General features: G+C 36.8%; 1 protein-coding gene across 1 annotated transcript; it reads right to left on the reverse strand.

The window, feature by feature from the left end:
* Positions 1–285: 285 nt before the first annotated feature.
* LOC126977240 (negative elongation factor A) lies at positions 286–22,009 on the reverse strand. Its single transcript, XM_050825971.1, has 10 exons — positions 21,800–22,009; positions 16,222–16,476; positions 14,003–14,180; positions 12,431–12,583; positions 10,640–10,747; positions 9,623–9,759; positions 6,738–6,908; positions 4,984–5,190; positions 2,858–2,957; positions 286–2,600 (listed from the first exon to the last, which is right to left on the reverse strand). Exons 1-10 carry the CDS (start codon positions 22,007–22,009, stop codon positions 2,341–2,343), a joined length of 1,779 nt encoding a protein of 592 aa, XP_050681928.1. The 3' UTR covers positions 286–2,340.
* Between the last annotated feature and the right edge of the window lie 546 nt (positions 22,010–22,555).

The raw sequence follows: 22,555 nt of genomic DNA on the forward strand, positions 1-22,555 counted from the left end.
TGCTGTCGATTACAGAACGACACATGACAACACGTTCATTATTGCTAAATGGCATGACAATAATATATTCAGTATTGCTTCTAATGCTGTAGGAATAAATCCTAAACAATCTGCCAAACGCTTCTCACAAAGTGAAAAGAGAAACATTGTCATAGAAGAACCACATATGGTGTCCATCTATAACAAATATATGGGAGGAGTGGATCGGTCTGATGAAAATATTTCACATTACCGAATTGGTATACGAGGTAAGAAATGGTACATGCCGTTGCTCAGACACATGATTGATCTTGCCGAACATAATGCATGGCAGTTATATAAAATAAATCATGGAAAACTGGATCATCTTGGCTTTCGCAGAAGGGTAGCAATTGCTTTGATTGAATCAAACAGAAAAAATGCCAAAAGAGGGCCTAGCCGACCCTCCCATCATGAACATGCTGATAGTCGTAAAGACCAAATGAATCATCTGGTTATTCCTCAATCGAAGCAAACACACTGTCGTCAATGTCACAAAAAATGTTTGACACGTTGCAAGAAATGTGATGTTGGAGTGTGTGTCAAGTGTTTTGAAACATATCATTCATAAATAGTGTTAATCTAGTAAATTACATATAACAATGGGTAATATAATCAATAGTTATCTAATAAACTACACTTTTTGATTACATTCTGTTTTGTCATAAATGGTCTTTTATTTCCTCTTATTATCCTACTGTCCTACATATAGGACGGCTGTTTCCCTGAAAGCCTTACACTTAATTTTTTTTTCATAATTTTTTTTATGTTGCATAAGATCTAATAAACTTAATAATGTAACTTTTTTCAAAATTTTCAGGAAATTTTAGTTTCAGGCTTATCTGGGTTAAGGAAGGTGTACGCGCTTTTTTTGAAGGTACCCATGTCGTATCTTCCCGGAAACACCGCACAAGGAAAAGCTCATTCCGTAGCTTTGTAGTAAGCGACGTCTCTACGCAACGCCAAGTGATCCAGCCGTTCACAGAGCACTGGGTCCCCGACAATTCGAGCTGCTCTGCGATGCACGCGGTCAAATGGATCGAGTTGATACTGGGGTGCACCAGACCAGAGATGACAGCAATACTCTATGTGTGGCCGGACCTGTGCTTTGTAGAGCTTTGTGTTTTAACGGATATTAATTAATAAATATAATGGCGTAGTGTTCTATATTAGATTGTGTTGTTACAAATCGGAACAATCCAACTACAGAAACATTTCATAGGTAAATACTGATTCTTCAATACAACTTTCGTGGTGCTTATTTTCGTAGATCATATGCACTAAAATACTTGATATTGCATTTTAAATACGCAGTAAACACTATATTTTCTTAAGCTTATAATAATTTGTTATGTGTTAGATAATAAAATATTGTATACGTGAATATGACGTCATTTATCAAGATTTGTCATAGGGATTGTCTAAAAGTAAAATACTACACAAACACATCTGTAAAACTAGCACACGTGAACATTTCAAATTTAATTTTGCCGTAATGAGGAGAGTGTTTATCTATTACGCTAGTATACTAAGTTTATGGTTGAAATACTACCAAATGGTAGACAGTACACCCTCATGCCAACTTAATAACGTCACGCCTCAGTAAAACAACTGCGGCCCTGTTTGTACACCATATGAAAACTGTACTACAATATTTCCAAAGGCCACACAATTTCTTTACCCTAGCTAATCATTAACTAGAAAGTTACATTACAGTCTGTTTAGCTCTCTGTTTTTTCAAAAAATCTGTTGCGATTTCCTTATCAGTTGTATGTACCCTACGACAAATCGTCAGTGCCCCGAACAATAATTTTTCAGATACACAAATTCAGTGCCGTACGGCACACTATTCCCTCACCAAGTTTTGACCCTTATTTTGTTTATAAGATGGTTTATTTTGCATCGATTTAAAGCTTGTTTCAATAGCTTTCAGATACATTCACTCAAATCATCCCAATTATAAGCAATCTATTGCTACACGTAAAATAACATGCATTGACAGAACGTACCAAAATCACACCGATCTGAGGCATATCGCGCGATTACAGTTTCCCAGAACGGAAAGCATATATTATAAGTTATTTTTTGCTATCGGGAAAGCTGCTGATTAGCCTTATGACTGATGATGACGTTAGAACAAGGTGGTGTCATCTTAGATACGCCGTGTACTTCTTGTAACGTTTACTGCTATATTTACATGTTTTTAACTAACTAAGCCCGGGTAAAAATTGATCAGATGTGGTCGACTACCAACATGGCCGACTGTCGACGGTAGAACCGGGTGAGATCTAACACGGGACCAGCCTGTTAACCTGCCTGAACTCAGCCCTGGTTGGCTATGGAGACGACTGGCTGCTGGTTGTTTGCGGAGATGACGGTGGAGCCGGGCGGGATCTTCTGCGGCACCATGCCGTCTATCTGCCGGTACTTCTTCAGCCTGGTCCACTGGCCGTTGTTGTAGTTCATTTGGAAGTGCATCTCCGACAGCATAGTGAGGTACGTGTCGTCCGACTGCAGAACGTTCTCGATGTTTTCCGACAGCTTTATCGTCACTATATTGCCGAGGTTCGGACACGGGTTGTCTGTTGAAATAGATAGATGATAGTTAATACGATTTGCGGCCAAACATTTTATACTTAGTCTGGCCATAAATACTGTTACAATTAAAAACAAACAAATTATTATTACATTTGAATTTGGAATGTGTCATTTTTATATGAAGGTTCATTGAGTTTTCTCATTTTGGCGCCAATTTGGTGTATAGGTGTAAAAATTATCAATGAAAAAATATAAGTTTCGTCTCAGTTACAATGCCAATATCAGTGCACGTCGTACTCACCTCTGGAACCCGCCATGAAGCCCAGAATGAGCGCCTTCTCTGGTCGAGTGACCCGGTTGGCGTTCCGGAACATATCCTGCGCTTCCAACATTTGTTCTCGCTGGAATAATACATAGTTTTATGAGAAAACAACACTGGTATATATTATATGACATGGGGCAAAGGGGAAATTGCATTAAGTACTCGATAGAACAATAAAAATGCTGCCCATGGATATCTGCAATGCCAAGTTTTAGTTATGTGTAGTCAGCATTTGCTTTGAGAGTACTTAAAACCCCGAAACTGGTTAAAACTGTATCTTGAGAGATCAGTGATTCCTCAACAAATGACAATGACAAGTGAAACAAATTTATAATAAGTAAAAATAAAATGTGTGTGTGTTTAATTCTTAGTAAGTAGGTTACAGTAGACTTTCCATTTCTGAATATGATAATAAGACTCAAAATTGCTTAGTGTGTAGAGAAAAGTCTTCTCGCGGTTCTTATTGTAGAGCAAAGGAGAGAGCAGCATATTGACGTTTCGCGAAGGCAATTTTTCATTTTATAATAGCACATATTTGGGTGCGGCGTCGACCAAGAACAGTCGGTAATAGTTGCCAGACCGTTAGAACTCGGCATTCTTATTAAAGTAGGTAGGTAGAGTATCGGATAGGTTTATAAGACATAGGTACAGTCTAGAGACCGGATTATATGCTACAAAAAATGCCCAAAATATGCAAGTAAAATAGCTAAAATATGCACGAAAATCCATAAAAAGGGCCAAAATATGCATACAATTAAACTGGAAAAAATAAAGTCATATTTTTAGATATTTATTTTTATTTTATAAAGGCTTTGTACTGGTAATTGTATTTGTGAAAAAAAACTATTACAAGATATACCTTCTTAGGTAACAATGAAATTTAAGATTTACCTTTAAAATATGTTCTACTAAGAACTGTTTTAAAGGCTCTGTGAACAAATTGTGTCTACGGTCGCTTAGTAAATTTTTGTAAGCGGAAAAGGAGCATTCTACGTCTACTGGGTAGAATTTAAATTTGAGTGCAATGTTTGGGCTTACAATGAAAAGCATCAAAGATGAGCAAGATCGATAATTAATAAATTTTTATTTCTAAAATATGCAACTACCGCTATACTCTAATTTGTACTAAATATGCAAAAGCATATAATTCGGTCTCTAGATATAACATTCTTCACTTGAATAATAAACTATGTGTATTAACAACAATTGCTTATTGCGAGGTTGTACACTGTACAGTCATACATATACTTAGGAGTACTTGTCGCTAATACTGGTGGCTCGGAAGACGAAATTAAAAGGCGAATTGCTATTACCAGATCTGCAATGCGGAAGTTGACGAGGATATGGCGGGACAGGAATATCACCAAAGCTACTAAAGTCCAGTTAGTGAGATCTCTAGTGTTTCCCATACTATTATACGGTGCCGAAACATGGACAGTCAAAGAAGGAGAGATACAAAGGATTGACGCACTAGAAATGTGGTGTTGGTGACGAATGCTATGAGTATCTTGGACACAACGCCGCACAAACGTCTCGATACCTGAAGAACTCTACATCTATAGTCAGAGCGCGTATCCTCAGACACTTAGGATATATCACGTGACGTGGAGAGCATGAGATACTTGTTGTTCAGGAAAAGGTCCATGGCAGTAGGTCAAGAGGACGCTCCCCTATGCCCTGCACAGACCAGATCAAAGCCCTAACCAACACTCCCCCGTCAACACATGTGCCAGAGAAGCAACAGCCAGGGATAACTGGCGTGGAATCGTTCGTCGTTCGAAGCGACCACGACTGCTCTGTCAAGAGTAATCCGACGAAGAAGAAGTAAGCCGGCTAGATTATGGATACCACAACGGCGCCTAATTCTACCGTGAAGCAGTAATGTGTAAACATTATTGTATTTCGGTCAGAACGGCGCCGTCGCTAGTGAAATTACTGGGCAAATGAGACTTAACATCTTATGTCTCAAGGTGACTGCACTGCATTGTAATGGGGTAGACCATACCAATTACCATCAGCTGAACGTCCTTCTCGTCTTGTCCCTTATTTTCATAAATTATGTTTAAGCACGACTTTTGTACGGAATATATTTTTGGTAGACTAACAGTAAGTGACAGTCCTCTCCGCGGTAAGAGCGCCTGCGCCGGAGCCTGCGCCTGCGCCTGCGCCGGGGGCTGCGCCTGCGCCGGGGGCTGCGCCTGCGCCGGGGGCTGCGGGGGCGGAGCCTGCGCGGGCTGTGTGGGCTGGAGCTGGACGGGCAGGGAGCCCTGCTGCAGGGGCTGCGGAGGTTGTTGTACTAGCTGCTGCGTCACCTGGAACACAAATTAACTTATGAATTCCACCGCACATCGACAATAATATTTCGTACATTTGAGATTTATTAGGATGCTTCTAACACTACTACCCCTCACATTAAGATTTCCACTACACTTTGTTTAGGACCTTAACCTACTACAACATATTTGACCATGGGTTGTATAAGAGAAATAATGTTCTTTATATTGTAGTTTATGTTTTGTGGTATATTGTTATGGGGCAGTGCGGCCGATATTAATACCATCTTTGTGCTGCAGAAGAGGGCTATTCGCGCGATTTATAACCTAGGTCCTAAAGAATCATTAAGAGAAAAATTTAAAGAAATAAACATTTTCACTGTTGCTTTTCAATACATTTTTGATAATATTCTGTATGTTCATAAGCACATTGTGGAATTTTCTAAAAACTGACATTCATAATGTTAACACGAGGAACAAAAGTAAACTTGTTATGCCTACTACTCGGTTGGGTCGAGTTATTAAGTCTTTTGTTGGGCGATGTATATGCTTCTACAACATTTTCATACAAAACCTAGAGCTAACTAGGTAATTTTGATCCTACTACTTCCTAGTACTTCCAAAGGTTCTAATAAATTTTGCCATATAATAAATTCAAAGAATTATTTAATATCCATACTTAGAAATGCATTAAAATAACCATATTTATAATGCTTAAATATATATGAATTTGAAGTTAAAATTTTGCGTTAAGAGTTTCAAATGATTTTTTTTGCATAAAGCAGTGGTTAAAACCTGAAGTTCTTCTAAAAGAACTATTTTTTTTACTCTTTTGTTTTTATCAAAAATCTCTTCAAAACATCTTAATCAATGCCCCTACTTAAGTAGATAGTAATTTCAAGCCAATTAAATATCTATAACTATTAAAAATCTTTAGTTGAAGTGCTTGGGGTTATTCGTCGGTCATTATTACAACCCACTCTCTACATACTGTCGGTCTTACGAGGCTACGCCATTTTTTTGTTTGGTTTGTGTCTGCAATCAGTAAACTATAAGCAGAAATGCTGTTTTTATCAGTGTTAAAGAGCCCTCCTGATTTCAAGTATGAATATATAATTACATAAGGTAACCAATGGGAGGCTGATTTGCACAGGATGCCCACTAGATTATGGGTACCACAACAGCCATTATTAGTATTTCAGCCGTGAAGCAGCTAGTGAAATTACTGGGGAAATGAGACTTACCATTTTATGTCTCAAGGTGACGAGCACAGTTTTAGTGCCACTCAGAATTTTTGGGGATTTTCAAGAATCCTGAGCGGCACTGCATTTTAATGGGCAGGTCGTATCAATTACCATCAGTTGAATGTGTGCTCGTCTCGTCCCTTATTTTCATAAAAAAAAACGTACAATTGTAGCATGTCTTTTCTATTGAATATTTTGTTATAACTTCAGCATGGTGCCAATTAGCCAAGAACGGTTGCCATTGTTTTTGATATTTTAATGTATTTAGTACACTGGATTACTCCATCACTGTGTTACTTATTTAACTCTATTTAAATATCTTAAAATCTGTTAGTGAGTTACCGGTTTGATGTTCTGTAGCAGCACCGTCTTGCCGGACTGGTGCAGGATGAGGGCTGAAGAGTTGAGCAGGTTCTGTGCAGAGAGCAGCACCGGTTTCCCACCCGGAGCGGCACCAGACACCACCAGCTTGTTCTGAGGCGTCCCTCCCAGCACTATGCCCTTCGCCGTGCCCTGGCGTGTAAAACGTTATTGTTAACATTTTTATGACAAAGTCTCCGATGTAATGTTATAATTTTTAGAAATCGTTAAATAAATAAACTGTTTTTATGAACGGGCAGTCTGTAGGCCAAATACACCCGAAGAACCTACAGCGCCAACCGCGTCCATTATAACAATGCCTTCAGGGTGCTACTGGGCTTGCCTCGTTTCCGAAGTGCATCGGGGATGTTCGCGACAGCGCGAATACATTGTTTTTAAACAATATGTTATGTTTTTAAAGTGATAAACCTCACTTTTAGGATTAATACACAAATAAAATTTGAAAAACAAAATTTTATGAACGATGCTGGAAACGACCTCCGGCGTTCCGTGCTGATGCTCTAACCAACTGAGCTAACCGCTCGAGTACCGCCTCGTTATAAAATTCTGTTTGCTTTGTTCAACTCTCAGGTTGTGGGAGATTGTTTTTACGCAACGATGCGTAAAAGATGTGGTTCCCTGGTGTGCAGAATGAAACTCAGCACCAACGGTGGCCTGAAGATGATTGGTAGCAGGTTAGACTGCAAATATATGAGTCACTGTTGCTCTATCTCTGATGGTATGGAGAGATAGTGACTCAAATAATTGTAATAAGTAGTTAGTTCAGATTATGTTTTAGTACTAACGTAGTTTTTAAGTCTAACTAACATTATTACGAGTCCTGTAGTTACTTTGAAATAAAGTTTTATTATTATTATAGAAATAGTTTTATAACGTTAACGAATTTACTGTTTTTCTTCAACGAAGAAATCCGTTGAAATAATAAGCTAATAAATTCAACGTCTTCCCGTAACTCACAACCAGTGGGAGGCTCCTCTGCACAGGATGCCGACTAGAATATTTGTACCACAACGGCGCCTATTGCTGCCATGAAACAGTAATGTGTAAGCATTTCTGTGTTTCGGACTGAATGGCGCCGTAGCTAGTGAAACTACTGGGCTTAACTAATGAGACTTAACATCTTATATCTCAAGATGACGAGCGCAATTGTAGTGTGGCTCAGAATTTTAAGGCTTTTCAATAATCCTGAGCAGCATATATCAATTACCATCAGCTGAACGCCCTGCTCACCTCGTCCCATATTTTCATAAAAAAAAAAACAAATGAAGCATAATTCCGACTCTTTCGCACCTATCTCTTTCTCAGTTGCATTTCCGCCAGTAAATTGATGAATGAATAATGCTTCGCAAAAGCAGATTTTATTGCTTGCAAATTTGCAAGGGAATTTAGAATGAATTTCATTTCATTTGAAAATGTTTACTTTAACATTTTGTTGTAATAAATTTAAAAAAGGTGATCAAGTTGCAAGCGTAAACTAACTTGATATTGATATTGAAGAAATAGCTAATTGGTATAAATTAAATTTAGCAATGGTAATAGTATAATATGAAACTATTAAATTATTAATCAATGCATTAACCGATTATTGAAAACCCGTTGACGATTTAACAGTTTTTTCAACCCATTGACAAAAAACAGTTAAATTAAATTAATTTAAAAACCCTCAACGACACACCTCTAGCCACCGCGCGTTCTTATAATTTCGATACCGACACGGGGAGTGAGACAGTCCTGGCTATGAGAATGATTTGTCATGACTGATATGGATGAAGATGAATGGAAGAACAATAGCTTCAGATAATTAATAATTATTATAATAATATCCCAAACATTGCAATAAATAATAGTATAACAAATAAAAATATGTTTCTAAATTATCCTACTAATATTATAAATGTCAAAGTATGTATGTCTGGATGTATGTTTGAACTTCTTTAACTAAAAATCCACTGAATAGATTTTGATGAAACTTTACAATAATATAGCTTACACATCAGAATAACAAATAGGCTATAATTTATAAAACTATAGTGTGAATTATACAAAATATAAAAGAAGTGTGATTGTTACTGATGAATACAACTAGCGCCATCTTTTATCAACTAGCAAGGAAAATATCAATCCAATTTATATAGCAAAACAACGTTTGCCGGGTCAGCAAGTGATTAATAATTTACATACAATACAGGGAGCAAAGACAGCTAAACTAGTATGAACTGTTTTTCAGCTGTCATTGACTTCTCGGTACCAGACATAATTACCTATACATAGTCAAAGACGTGTGGCACTCGGGAACTGCCGCGGTAAAGCTATTGCATAGCATTTTTATCAACTTATGCAATTATAATTATTTATTTATGCAGTATTTTTTTTTTTTTTGATAAAATCAATTTTATAAAAAGCAAACGGGAAGTGAGTAAAATTTAACTTGCAAGATTTGATAACAGACAGACAACGGGACAGGTGAAACTAAATAAAAATGCTTGTCATAATAATAAAAATTAAAAAAATATAGAGAAATTAAAAAAAAAAATCAAGAAAATACCCCAGGCTCGAACCTGGGACCTTCTGCACAAAAAGCATACCTGATAACCGCTGTTCCACGGCAACTGTAATGCCTGTGCCGAAATATCTATATACATCTAGTAAGTAAGTGTTAGGTTATTTTCGTTACGGAATTTCTGAATTCGGTCTCCACGCTCAAAGCCCGGGATAGAAGCTATGCAATAGCTTAATAAAAGTATAACTTCTAAGAATGCTTGTGTGCGTGTGTGTGTGTGTGTGTGTGTGTGTGTGTGTGTGTTTGTGCGTGTGTGTGTGTGTGTTTATTGTTAGCATGTCTTTACCTGCTGCACGATAAGCGGCGGCACGGGCACCTGCACTGAGGGCTGTGGCACGGGAGTCGCGGTCTGCGCGGGAGGCGGCGAGGACTCAGTCTCCATCGCTTCAGGCTCGGCCTCCGTCGTCGCCTCTGTAGCGCCCGCTGCAACACAAACACATGTATATGCTTTTACAACAAGATCCCAGAAAATGTTCAAAACAAAAGTATTACGTTATTCAAAAGAATTGTTAAAAACGTTTGTGTGGTAAAGGTTACTATACCATAAATGACTTTCTTAATGATACCACAGATTGGGAATGGAGCGACCACCCTCAGGCTATAAAATAATAAGTTTAATTGTACATTATTACTTTATAAACATATTTTTTTGATGAACAAAATAGCCCGCTGAGTTTGTTGCGCCCATTCGTCTCAGGTCTGAGGCATTCGTTTTGGAATGGGTGGGTTTATGTGAAGAAGTGTACTATTTTAAATGTAAGTTCTATTATAATTGAAATTCAAATATTTTTATTCAAAATAGGATGTGACATCACTTATTGAAAGTCCATGAAACGAAAAAGCGAGATAGTAATAAGACAGACACGATTTAACGTGGGAGAAAATGAGATAGGATGCATTATACAGTGTTTTGGTACCAGGCGGTCATAGTTGGAGAAGAGATTGTCTTATGTATGACGCGAGTATACCTTAGTATATTCTGACGTCATGCGCACGACGTATTACAACATAGACACCAGGAGAACATATATGGTAGCGATGATAGTAATGTCTTTCATAACGGTTGAAATCATATGTCATCCAAGCAACATGTACCAGGACTTCATATGACGTTTAGAGGTGTATGTGTTGTGCCGGTTTCCCTTCTGACATATGTACTTTGTACGCACGCAATTTTTCTTAATAATATCCAACTGGGGCTTTTGTATCCATGAGGGCTTGTGCTGTTTAAGAGTTGTACTCATGATGGAAGCTACATTTTGGTTTATATTCGTATTCTTACTCCCAAGTGACAGATCCTTACCTGCAGGTTGTTCTTCAGTCTTGTTGGGCAAGTTGTTCTTGTTGATGTCAGGCGGCGGGGGAGAGGTTGCCGGCGCGGGAGGAGCCTTCTTCGCACCTTCCTCCATCTCTGTAACCATGTTACGTTACATTAAATTACCTCTATAATCAAGATCTTTTTAACGTGTTTTATTAGGCTATAAAAAATAAAGGCTAATAAACATATAAAGCCAAAGTGATATAAAGCAAGTAGAACACAATATCATTTGTGCGCTTTATGTTTACTTTTTGATAATTTATTAACCACAATTAACCAAATTCCACCTTCGCATGACACGCCACAAGTTAGGATATGATCCTCAAGTGGTGGTCCTCAACAGTGCGGTTTTCAAGGAGCTTTCTTCCACGAATGAACTTCCCTGTGCGTTCCGGGACAATACGACTTGGGTACCTTCAAAAAAAGCGCGTACACCTTCCTTAAAAGCCGGCAACGCTCCTGTGATTCCTCTGGTGTTGCAAGATAATGTGGGCAGCGGTGATCACTTATTGCAAGGTGACCCGTACGCTCGTTTGTCCTCCTTCTCCATAAAATAAAAAAAGGTAGTGAGCAATGTCGGCCGCCCGCCGACGGCGGACTTTCAAGTAAACCGGCACACTAGTTTTTTTTTATGAAAATAAGAATTGATACACCCTGCCTATTACAATGCCACTGCATCCGCTCAGGATTCTTCAAAAGCCCAAAAAATTCTGAGCGGCACTACTATTGCGCTCATCACCTTGAAACATAAGATGTTAAGTCTCATTTCCCAGTAATTTCATTAGCTACGGCGCCCTTCAGACGGAAACACAATAATGCCTGCACACTACTACTTCACGGCAGAAATAGGCGCCGTTATGGTACCCATAATCTAGCCAGCATCCTGTGCAAATGAGCCTCCCACCTAAGTTGTAGTGATACAACAGACGTAAGCCTATTGCATATCGTAAGTAGCCGCCATTTTATGACGACGAAGCGAGTGACAGCTGACATAGCTTTCATTTTCGGGCCAACTAACAGATGGCACTACAGTCTTCTGAAAACGTTACTTTAAGGCGTCTGTCCCTCCCCTGGACTAAAGCGAGCGTCGTCTGCGTTAGCGCGTGTTGACGCGAACATTATATTTTTTTGGCGCACTTTTTGTACGGCGCGGTCTGTCAGATCTACGAGGATATTATGTGGGTCAGACTTTTTTCGCGTCGTATACGGTACTGCATATAATTCGGTTTTATTATCACAGACTTAAAGCCCCCCATTCACGGGCACGCCATTTGGAGCGTTGTAAAAATTTTAACACACTCACGGGCGCGCCAACGCACCATGCCGATTCGTATACACAGTGACACTAGCGGTCGGTGCTTTCGTATCAATAATTTCCCTTTTGAAAAATGAGTTTTGATTCTGCTGATGAGTTTAATATAACTGCGCGTATTATTCAACAGCTCGAAGCGGTATGAGACAAATGGCGCGCGGGTTTTCGCATTCACGAGCGGCACTAACGGCTCGGCTAACCGCCTGGTTTTGACACTCACGAGCAAGCCACAGCGACCGGACGAGCCGCGCCAATTGGCGTGGCGCGATGGAGTTTCAATCGTTTGGAATTCCATTTTTTCTTAACACTCCATTTGGATTGCTGGGATTTTGACATTTACGGGCGGATTTTTGAGAGTTCACGAGCCGTTTGGAGCGATGGCGTGCCCGTGCTTAAAAAGTGCGTCACGGATAGTCTGTCGTCTGTGATAGGCCGTAATGAGTGGGGGGGGGGGGGGCACGTACCCAGTCGTCTCCTCTTCTTGATCTGCGCATGCGTGGCAGGCTGCTCCGTGATGTCCAGCAACTTGATGCCGGTGCGCGCGGGAGGGCGACCCACGGGGGCCACTCGAGCCCCCGTGCGAGCCGCCCACCGGGACGGAAGTCCTTTCAGAGGGGCTGCAAATTGTTGATACCAATATTAATATCATTTTTTTTAAGTGATAACTTAATAAGGCATCTACGTGATCTAGATTTTAAGTTAAAAATTTGCAATGCCTGGTCGGTTCTGTTTTGAGGTATTATGTAATATCCTGGGCACTGCATTGTAATGGGCAGGGCGTACCAATTACCATCAGTTGAACGTCCTGCTCGTCTCATCCCTTAATGTCATAAAAAACCTAATGAAAGAAGAGACTGGGAAATGTCTATTCAGGACAAATTGGCATTGAAATTTTAAGTTAGACTTCATCTACAGGATCCACTTTACAGTTGATAACCTGCTCAACCCCAATATTTACATATTAGGAATTTGACTTGAGATGACGCTCTTCTAAATCTAAACAATATGTTATGTTTTTAAAGTGATAACCCTCACTTCTAGGATACATACACAAATAAAATTTGAATAAAAAATTTTTTTGAACGATGCTGGACTCGAACCCACGACCTATGGCGTTCCATGCCAGTGCCCTCCCAACTGAGCTAACCGTTCGAGTGACGTATCGTCATAAAATCTTGTATGCTTTGTTCAACTCTGAAGCCACAACCTGGGAGTTGAACAAAGCATTGTGCATTTGAATGAAATCAAATGAAATTTCAAAAAGAATGAAGTCATCCGAATGTTTTGCGTTTTCTTTAGTGATGATTCCGCCAATATTTGTCTTCAAACAATTCGACACGTGTTTCGCCTCTACACGAGACATCCTCAGGAGATGTTGACTCGCCAAACTCTGACACGAGACTTAATTAAATGAACCAGAAACCGCTATTTTGTACCCTAAAAACATTCGGATAGTTATGGATTTCTGCAATATAACAGATAATTCAATAAATTTTCTAGAATGAAATCACATGATGTTAAGTGATCACCACTGACCATACTCTTTTGCAACACCGGAAAGAACTCAGGAGCAGTTGCATATCATGGTATATATTATGTCTTAAGAATTTTTTCCATAGTTATACCATTTTTATGAAAAAAGAGAACCAAAACCACTTTGGTCTTTTGTTAGTAAGTGATAGCCACTGCCCCATACTCTTGTTAATATAATATAGTTAAAAAGGCATAAAAGGCATTTATTTTCTCAAAATTAATTCCTTTAGAATTCTTTTTGATGACATATCTAATATACTAGATACTACCACCGCTTCGGAAACAAATGGCGCTCTGAGAAAGAAGAAGCGGCGCAAGAAACTCTCCCTGCATTCTTTTTATGCGCTCTTTTTAATAAAAATGTTCCCTTTAGTAGTAAAAAATAGTCTCCAGTAAATGTTCACAGATATTCCAGACTCTTAATCAGCACACTCAATTCATACTCCTCCATCCTTTTTATATAAATATGATGATCATACAAGTTTTTATTCAAGTGAACATACTTGTGTCTGTCATTTTCCTCGGCATGCCTCTACTCCGGACAGGCACCGTGGGTGCTTGTGCTTTCTTCTGGTTGGCCTGTACTTCGGTTGCCTTGGCCAGCAACTCTGACCGTAGAGTTGCAGACTTTGGTTTTCGTTTCAGTGTGAAATGTTTCACTGGATTGGGTTGTTGTCCTACCTGCAAACATGGAAACCACTTAATACCAATAATATGGCTGTCTTTGGTGGTGCTTCAAAGTTGATAATACATAAGTAATGGTTAAAGGGGTGATAGCTGGTCATTGCGTCATGCTCAGAAGCTAGCACTTTTTTATTCTATCATCGGAAACTCTGCTTTTGTTCATAGTAAAAAAAATAATAAAAAAATTTAAAATATTCCAGATATTGTGACAATGGTCACATAATACCATAATAATATTGTAACGAGTAAAGAGAAGTGGAGAGAAGAGAAGAGAAGGAGTGTGAGGCGAGTAGAGGAGAGAGGGGATGGCGTTGGATTTATAAATGTCTTGTTCATGGATTAATGAATTAATTATATGAGGTTTGTTATGATTTATTTAGTAAGTAGACAAATTCGTATATTATTATTGTTCATATATTACAATATTCATGAAATTGTATACCAAGAAATCGAGTGAATGACCGTTGAAATATTACCAGCCACTCAATATGAATTATGTAATAGAGGTTCCAAATCACACAATCATATCAAACAGACTGGACAAAAGCATTATACAGAATGGCCGTGAAGTTTACGTCCAAAGCTAAAATTTGAAAGCCTTATGGTGATGAGTATCCGAATCACTCCTATGTATGTTCTAAAATTTTGCGTAGGTTTTAGGAGATAATAATTTTTTTCCCCTTTTATTCGCTTTTTTCACCTAATTGTGGTTTAGGACTTTTTTCAAATTTTTTGGTAAATATTGGTAGAAGCATTCCAAGAACCCTGTCAGGGCCAGGCTTCTTGGAATGAGTCAGAAGATTTTCAATAAACAAATGTTCATTAATATAGATATTACCAAAGGTTGTTTTATAAATCAGATGTTTGAGAATTAAGATGATATTGTCACTGTTTTGTTTAAATGATCCTGGTAGCGATCAGGTATATAGCCATATACTAGTTGTTCTCAAAAGTGATTGTGAACCCAGTGATGAAAATAGAGAACACATAATACTTTATATTAATGGGTGAGCTGAGAGAGAAATTAATCACAAATACTAATCTTCTGTTCATGTGTTGACAATTGAACTACCTCCAAAACGGCTGGACCTATTTTGATGAGTTTTTTGTGTTCCAATGAATTTGAGAATAGTTTTTATTCTCAATTCTGTTCATATATAAATCTCCTGCCCATGTGTACGTATGTTAGTGAGCTCCTCCTAACGGCTGGACCGATTTTGATGATTTTTTGTGTGTTCCATTGAATTTGAGAATGGTTTTTATTCTCAACTCTGTCCATATATAAATCTGCCCATGTGTATGTATGTTAATGACCTCCTCCTAACGGCTAGACCGAATATCAATTTTAAGACGTGTGTACAGGACAACGTCTGTCGGGTCTACTAGTATGTATATAAAAATCCCGACTAATAATATAAATGTGAATGTAAGTTTTTTTGTTACGCTTTTACGAACGCCGAACGATTTTGATGAAATTTGGTACAGCAATAGCCTGGAGCTTGGGGAAGGTCATTTTATCCGGAAAAAATCCATGTTTCACGCGGGATTTGTGAAAAAATGATTTGGGAAATAACTATACCAATAGAAGGTTAAATTTGCCATAGCAAACTTATTGGAAATAAGATTCATAAAATATGGGACCGAGAGCGAAAACGGGAACCGGAACTGGAAAAGGACAAATGGATGTGTGGCGGTCCTCCACAGTGCGGTTTTCAAGGAGCTTTCTTCCGCGTACTACAACGCTGTGGAATGAGCTTCCTTGTGCGGTGTTTCCGGGGACGATACGACATGGGTACCTTCAAAAAAAGCGCGTACACAGCAACGCTCTTGTGATTCCTCTGGTGTTGCAGAGAGAATGTGGGCGGCGGTGATCACTTAACACCAGGTGACCCGTACGCTCGTTTGTCCTCCTATTCCATAAAAAAAAAAGGACATGAGATATCCTACAATTCCAAACTTGCTTATTATTAAAACCCTTTATCTACGCGGACGAAGTCGCGAGCATCAGCTAATAATAAATAAATTAAAGAGTACTTACTACAGATACTAAAGCATTCTTATTTAAATAAAGGCATTCAAGAGGTAACAGTCCAAGGTCGGAATGTTTAGCCAAAGCTCGTCGGAGTTCACTGATCATATCACTGAAGATTGGCCGCGTCTCATCAAACTCTGCTATCTCCGTGTTCAGGGTGCCGGAGGAGGGGAATGTTTTGAGGACCTCGGCAAGCATCGCCACCCACAGATCTGAGTCAACTGCCGCCACTTCAATGATTTCCTCCAGTTCATTTTTCCACTGGAAATAAATTATTGATAGTTAATTTTTTTTATGTAAGAAACTAAGGTTCAATTAATATTTTCTTATAAATATACTTTCTTGTAGTTTGTTATTCAACATGTACATATTATAATATGTAAAGTTAAATAGTTAATTCCATCCATTCATTATGACCTGTGGTATATTGTTATGTGGCAGTGAGCTAATATCAATACCATCTTTGTGTTGCAGAGGAGGGTTATTCGCGCCATATTCTAGATCCTACAGAATCATTGAAAAAAATTTAAAGAAATAAACATTTTAACTGTTGCAGCTCAATATATTCATGATAATGTTATTTATGTACATGGCATATTAGTGAATTTGCTAGAAACTGTCATAACCATAATTTTAACACCAGGAATATAAACTTACTAAGTCTTTTTTAAAACATGATCCCAGAAAATGTACAAACCAAATACTACAAAATTCAAAATTATTAAAAAAGGTTCCTGACTTTCTTAATGATACCACAGATTGGCAATGGAGTGACCACCCTGAGGTTAAATAATTAATTTTATTATACAACATTACATTGTACTTCATGTTATTTTATAAAAAAAAACTAGCTGACCCGACAGACGTTGTTCTGTATATAATAAATAAAATAATGTTTTTATATGAATTTCTAAATATATCATAACATCAAAAATTACATCGTAAAATATGCACCCTGCTGTCGTAATGAAATTGTTTCACAGCAGAACTGTCAAACCGTGCGACAATAAATTCTCTCATAGAAATTATGTATGGACACATCAATGGAAAAACAAATTTGTTGATTTTATTTAATTTAGCAGCATTTTACTATTTATTCACCTTTTAAACCTTCTCTGGACTTCCATTAATAATTCAAGACCAAAATTAGCCAAATCGGTCCAGCCGTTCTCGAGTTTTAGCGAGACTAACGAACAGCAATTCATTTTTATATATATAGATATAAAATTCTAGTGTCATGGTGTTAAACTTTGAACTCCTCCGAAACGGCTAGACCGATTCTCATGAAATTTTGAGTGCATATTGGGTAGGTCTGAGAATCGGACGACATCTATTTTTCATCCCTTTAAATGTGGTCCACACGATTTTTTTTTTAATTTTTTTTACATTTTTTTTTAATTTATTTGATTATGAGTCAGCTTTAACTTCAAATTTTCACCCATCTACGATCAACAGTTACTTTTGTATCGCGATTTTAATATCAATACTACATACAACGTTTGCTGGGTCAGCTAGTATTATATAGACAACTACAAAAGTAACTGTTGATCGTAGTATTATTTTGTATGTATTTTTTAATGCTGACTCATAATCAAATAAATTAAAAAAAAAAAAAAAAAAAAATCGTGTGGACCACCCTTAACATTTAGGGGTATGAAAAATAGATGTTGGCCGATTCTCAGACCTACTCAATATGCTCACAAAATTTCATGAGAATCGGTCAAGCCGTTTCGGAGGAGTACGGGAACGAACATTGTGACATGAGAATTTTATATATAAGAAGAGCCTGTGGAATTTCCTGCACTCTTCATTCTCAGGTCTCAGCCATACTTTTTTGAACTAATGGGGTAGTTTTTGATGTTTTATAAGTGATTTTAAATCCTATTTTGAATAAAAATATTTGAATTCATAATTTCTTCTTCTTTTAATTCAAAAACTGTATAGTATAATGTATATTCTTTACTATTATACCTATTCTTGCCATAAATACTATATATATATATATATATATATATATATAATAACATTTATTACTGTCACAGTGTGTTACTTTAATGCATAAATATAAAAAAATATATAAAAAGCTTATTTGAAGTGGTCTCCGTCATTGGCTGCAATAGAGTCCTTTAAACGTTGAGACCAATATAGAAGATTTAATAGAAGCACTCACTCTTTCCATGGGAAAATTCTTCACTGCTAATCTTATGGATTGTTTTAGGGACTCCAAATTATCATGCGATAGAGCAAGCTGTACTCTTTAAAACTGACCATAAATCATAATCGAGCGGATTAAGACTGGCACTAGACGTCGGCCAGTCTTCAGCTCTAAGTGCTCAATTGTAAAAATTTTCTCATTCATAACCAAAATTATTCTATGACATCCCTTTGCACACCACTTCAGTAGTTGTTTCGATGTTAACACCCTATTCTCTTATAGCCTATAACTAACAAGTCCTAGGTCATCTTTTAAAATACAAAAAAAAATTTCTAAAATGAATAACAATGTAAATTAAAGCAGTGGTACTGTTAGACGCTACTACAGTTGAAGAATGGCAACAAATTCTCAGTAATGCAGATTTCACAAATATTTTGAAAATAACAGAATAATATCTTCTTTTAATATATTTTCCATCCTAACAACAACTGGCACGATCAATAGCTATGAGCTTAAAGTAGCAAAAATGATTCTCTTATGAAATGAAGTAAGTAGGTAGTATGTACCTATTTTGGAACCTACTATATTTCTTTTTCATCTTTTCGTTATTCACAATTTTTTGTAACAACAATATACTATATTTGGTAATAATTTTAGAACTACTTTATTTTGTTATTTATGCATGACAGCTTTAAACTTATTCATTAATAGTAAAAAATTGTCAAAAAACATGCTTATACACACAGGTCATAAAACAAGAGGGAAGTTACCATCAATACAATTGAATACTTTACATAATATAGCAGTTTTCAAGGTGCTTTCTTACACATACTAAAAAGCTGTGGAATGAGCGTCCTTCTACCGTGTTTCCACAAGGATACATCATGGGTACCTTAAAAAACGAGTGTGTACACCTTCCTTTAGCGACAGTCCTGTGATTCCTCTGGTGTTGCAAGAGAATGTGGGTGGTGGTGATCACTTAACACCAGGTCACCCATATGCTCATTAGTCCTCCTTTTCCATAAAAAAATGATCAATATAAGCATTCAAATTCAAATATTTTTATTCAAAATAGGATTTACAATCACTTATTGAATGTCACCCATTCAAAAGAGACTGCCTCAGACCTGAGAACAATGGGCGCAAGAAACTCAGCGGGCTTTTTTTTTTATATAAAATATGGATTACAATGTAATATCATACAATAAACATTTATAATTAAAGAGCCTGAGGGTGTTCGCTTTAATCACAGTCCGTGGTGTCATTAAGAAAATTGTTTATGCTATAACAACCTTTCCCACACAAACGTTTTTTAACAATTCTTTTAAATTTCGTAACACATTTGTTTTGTACATTTTCTGGTATCATATTGTAGAAGCATATACATCGCCCAACAATAGACTTACTAACTCGACCCAACCAAGTAGTAGGCATAACAAGTTTATGTTTGTTCCTCGTGTTAACATTATGAATGTCACAGTTTCTAGAAAATTCCTCAATGTGCTTATGAACATACAAAACATTATCAAAAATGTATTGAGAAGCAACAGTTAAAATGTTTATTTCTTTAAATTTTTCTCTTAATGATTCTTTAGGACCTGTGGGAGGCTCCTTTGCACAGGATGCCGGCTAGATTATGGGTACCACAACGGCGCCTATTTCTGCAGTGAAGCAGTAATGTGTAGGCATTACTGTGTTTCGGTCTGAAGGGCGCCGTAGCTAGTGAAATTACTGGGCAAATGAGACTTAACATCTTGTCTCAAGGTGACGAGACGAGGTTTTGGGGGTTTCAAGAATCCTGAGCGGCACTGCATTGTAATGGGCAGGGCGTATCAATTACCATCAGCTGAACGTCCTGCTCGTCTTGTCCCTTCTTTTCATAAAAAAAAAAAAAACTAGGTTATAAATCGCGTGAATAGCCCTCTTCTGCAGCACAAAAATAGTATTAATATCAGCCAAACTGCCCCATAATAATATACCATAGGACATTGCTACTCGATTGCAAAATTAATTTTATTAAGATTTTGAAAAATAATTACTATCTTAAATACTCTCCTTGCACTTCAAAAATATTATAGTTTTGAATCAACATGGATTTTGTCTACAGCTACTAATGTGGTTGCCTTTGTTAACCATGTCTCATAAGATAACTAATAACTAACTAACTCACTAATCAACCAAGGATTTTTACATGGAAGATCATAAAGACCACCTCACACCAACTGCATGTCTTTATAAATTCATCATATTCTGAGTACTGTCTGAGAAAGCCTCAAAACATATATGTTTAGGAACACTGATTGATCAGGAGATAAAACCCTAAAAACTACCACTGACTTGAGATAAATTGAAGGCATTATAAACTATAGTTTTAAACTTTTTGTAAAAAACAGAATGGCATTATATATATAGTATTAAATATCAATAACAAGGAAAAATTAAAAAAGTAAGAGTTTTTTGACTTGTTAATTTCATGAATTCATAACTTCCCCTGAACAAATTTATTGAGAAAACACAACATAATATTATTTATGTGTTTTTTACAAACCCTCTGTTTTATAAAACACAGAACTGTGGTCAAAGTGTCTAATTTAAGCACTTAGCATTAATTATTGTATAGTAATCACTTTCTTGGGCGAGTGGTGATAATTTTAAACAATATTTTAATTATTTGTGAATGTTAAATATATGTGGGTAAAGTATTTATCTTGTACAAAACAATTAATTATAAAAAGATTATTTCTAGCTTTCAGCAAAGGATAAAGTTCAAATAAAGATGTACTAGATATAATTTATGTCTGAATAATCTAGTGAATCTTAACTTGATCACCAGCCCTTTTTACCTAAAGACAAATACTAAAAATATAGAGTATGTGTATATTTTGACTCAATAAACATACAAAGCACAAGAAAGAAAACGAAAATTTTCTTTTATTTAGAAGAAATTCAAATATGATGAATTCAAGATAGGAGTTGCACGTGAGTGAACATCAAAACTACCACCCATTTGAAAAATTTATGCCTTAGAACTGTGAAGAACGAGCGCAAGAAACTCGGCGGGAAAGGAAAATATTTACATAAATAGAAGAATTGAGATATCTGAAGACAGAATATTTATTTTTAAATAATATGAAGTTTAACAACTTAATGTTAAATGAATATCGTGCATATTGGATGGAGTTTTACAGTCGGCCTTACAAAAATCAGTATAAATAAGATTAAAAATATTCTTTAATTGTGGCACTAAAAACTCTAATAAATATATATAATCGCGTGGACGTAAGTTTGTCTCATTAAAATAAAATATAAACTAAATATTTGACAACAAATAGTTCGCAATGCTTTTTCTCACTTCCACCACTATCTCCTCCTGAATTAATGAAAGAGACGCTAGAACCATCAGTTACGCAAAACCATTGGAAAAGTTACCTCTTCAACATTTCTGCGCGGGATATGAAAGAAACTAAGCAACAATTTGAGTTTCACTTGTGTTTGCAAATCCGGAAAACAGTCCTTGATGTTCTTTAAAACTTCTGGATTTAATTGTGTACAAATTGAACCAGTAGTCCACGAATCATTCGAAGTTCCGAGTTTATTGTGAAGCCACAAAGATGTGTCACTATCCCGAACGTTCGCCATCTTGCAACTGAAATTGTGACGTATTATGCACGGCGCACGCCGCTTTAGATTACCTATATTATGATACAGTTCAAGTTGTCATTGTACAAAGACTAACCAAAATTACATTTTATTATAATGCATATTTTGCATAACTGACTCAGAGTTAATAATGTATCAATTATTGCTTCGAGATTACTGTTAATATTATTATTAGAATTACTCGTCATTCTTAAGAATAAAAAAATATAATCTTATATTTTTCTAATATTATTTTTAAGAATTAAAAAATGTAGCGGGTGGCATTCAGAGAGACGTTTCCAAAACACTGTAAATTGCATAGCTATTGGTTACGTTCCACTTACAGCATAAAAGTGTTAGTGTTACGCACGTATTGTTTAGGAACCAAAGTAATAAAACAAGTTCTTTTATGATTTGCTCGAAGCATCGAACTCATCGAAGCTCGAACCTCATTTATTTTGAATAATATATCTAGGCTCTTTATAGGAAGTAAATAACATTCTTTCATTCCGTAGTAATAAGTTAATTAGTTAATTATTACAGGAG

The sequence above is a fragment of the Leptidea sinapis genome, chromosome 44, assembly GCF_905404315.1.
Source record: "Leptidea sinapis chromosome 44, ilLepSina1.1, whole genome shotgun sequence".
Classification (NCBI taxonomy): Eukaryota; Metazoa; Arthropoda; class Insecta; order Lepidoptera; family Pieridae; genus Leptidea; species Leptidea sinapis.

What these genes read in the sequence shown, in the direction of transcription:
- LOC126977240 (XM_050825971.1), bottom strand. Translation starts at nt 22,009, where the DNA reads ATGGCGAACGTTCGGGATAGTGACACATCTTTGTGGCTTCACAATAAA. An exon ending in AGAATGCTTTAGTATCTGTA is followed by an intron (nt 14,181 to 16,221) that starts GTAAGTACTCTT and finishes CCATGTTTGCAG; the next exon opens with GTAGGACAACAACCCAATCC. An exon ending in GACTGAAGAACAACCTGCAG is followed by an intron (nt 9,760 to 10,639) that starts GTAAGGATCTGT and finishes TTTGTGTTGCAG; the next exon opens with CGGGCGCTACAGAGGCGACG.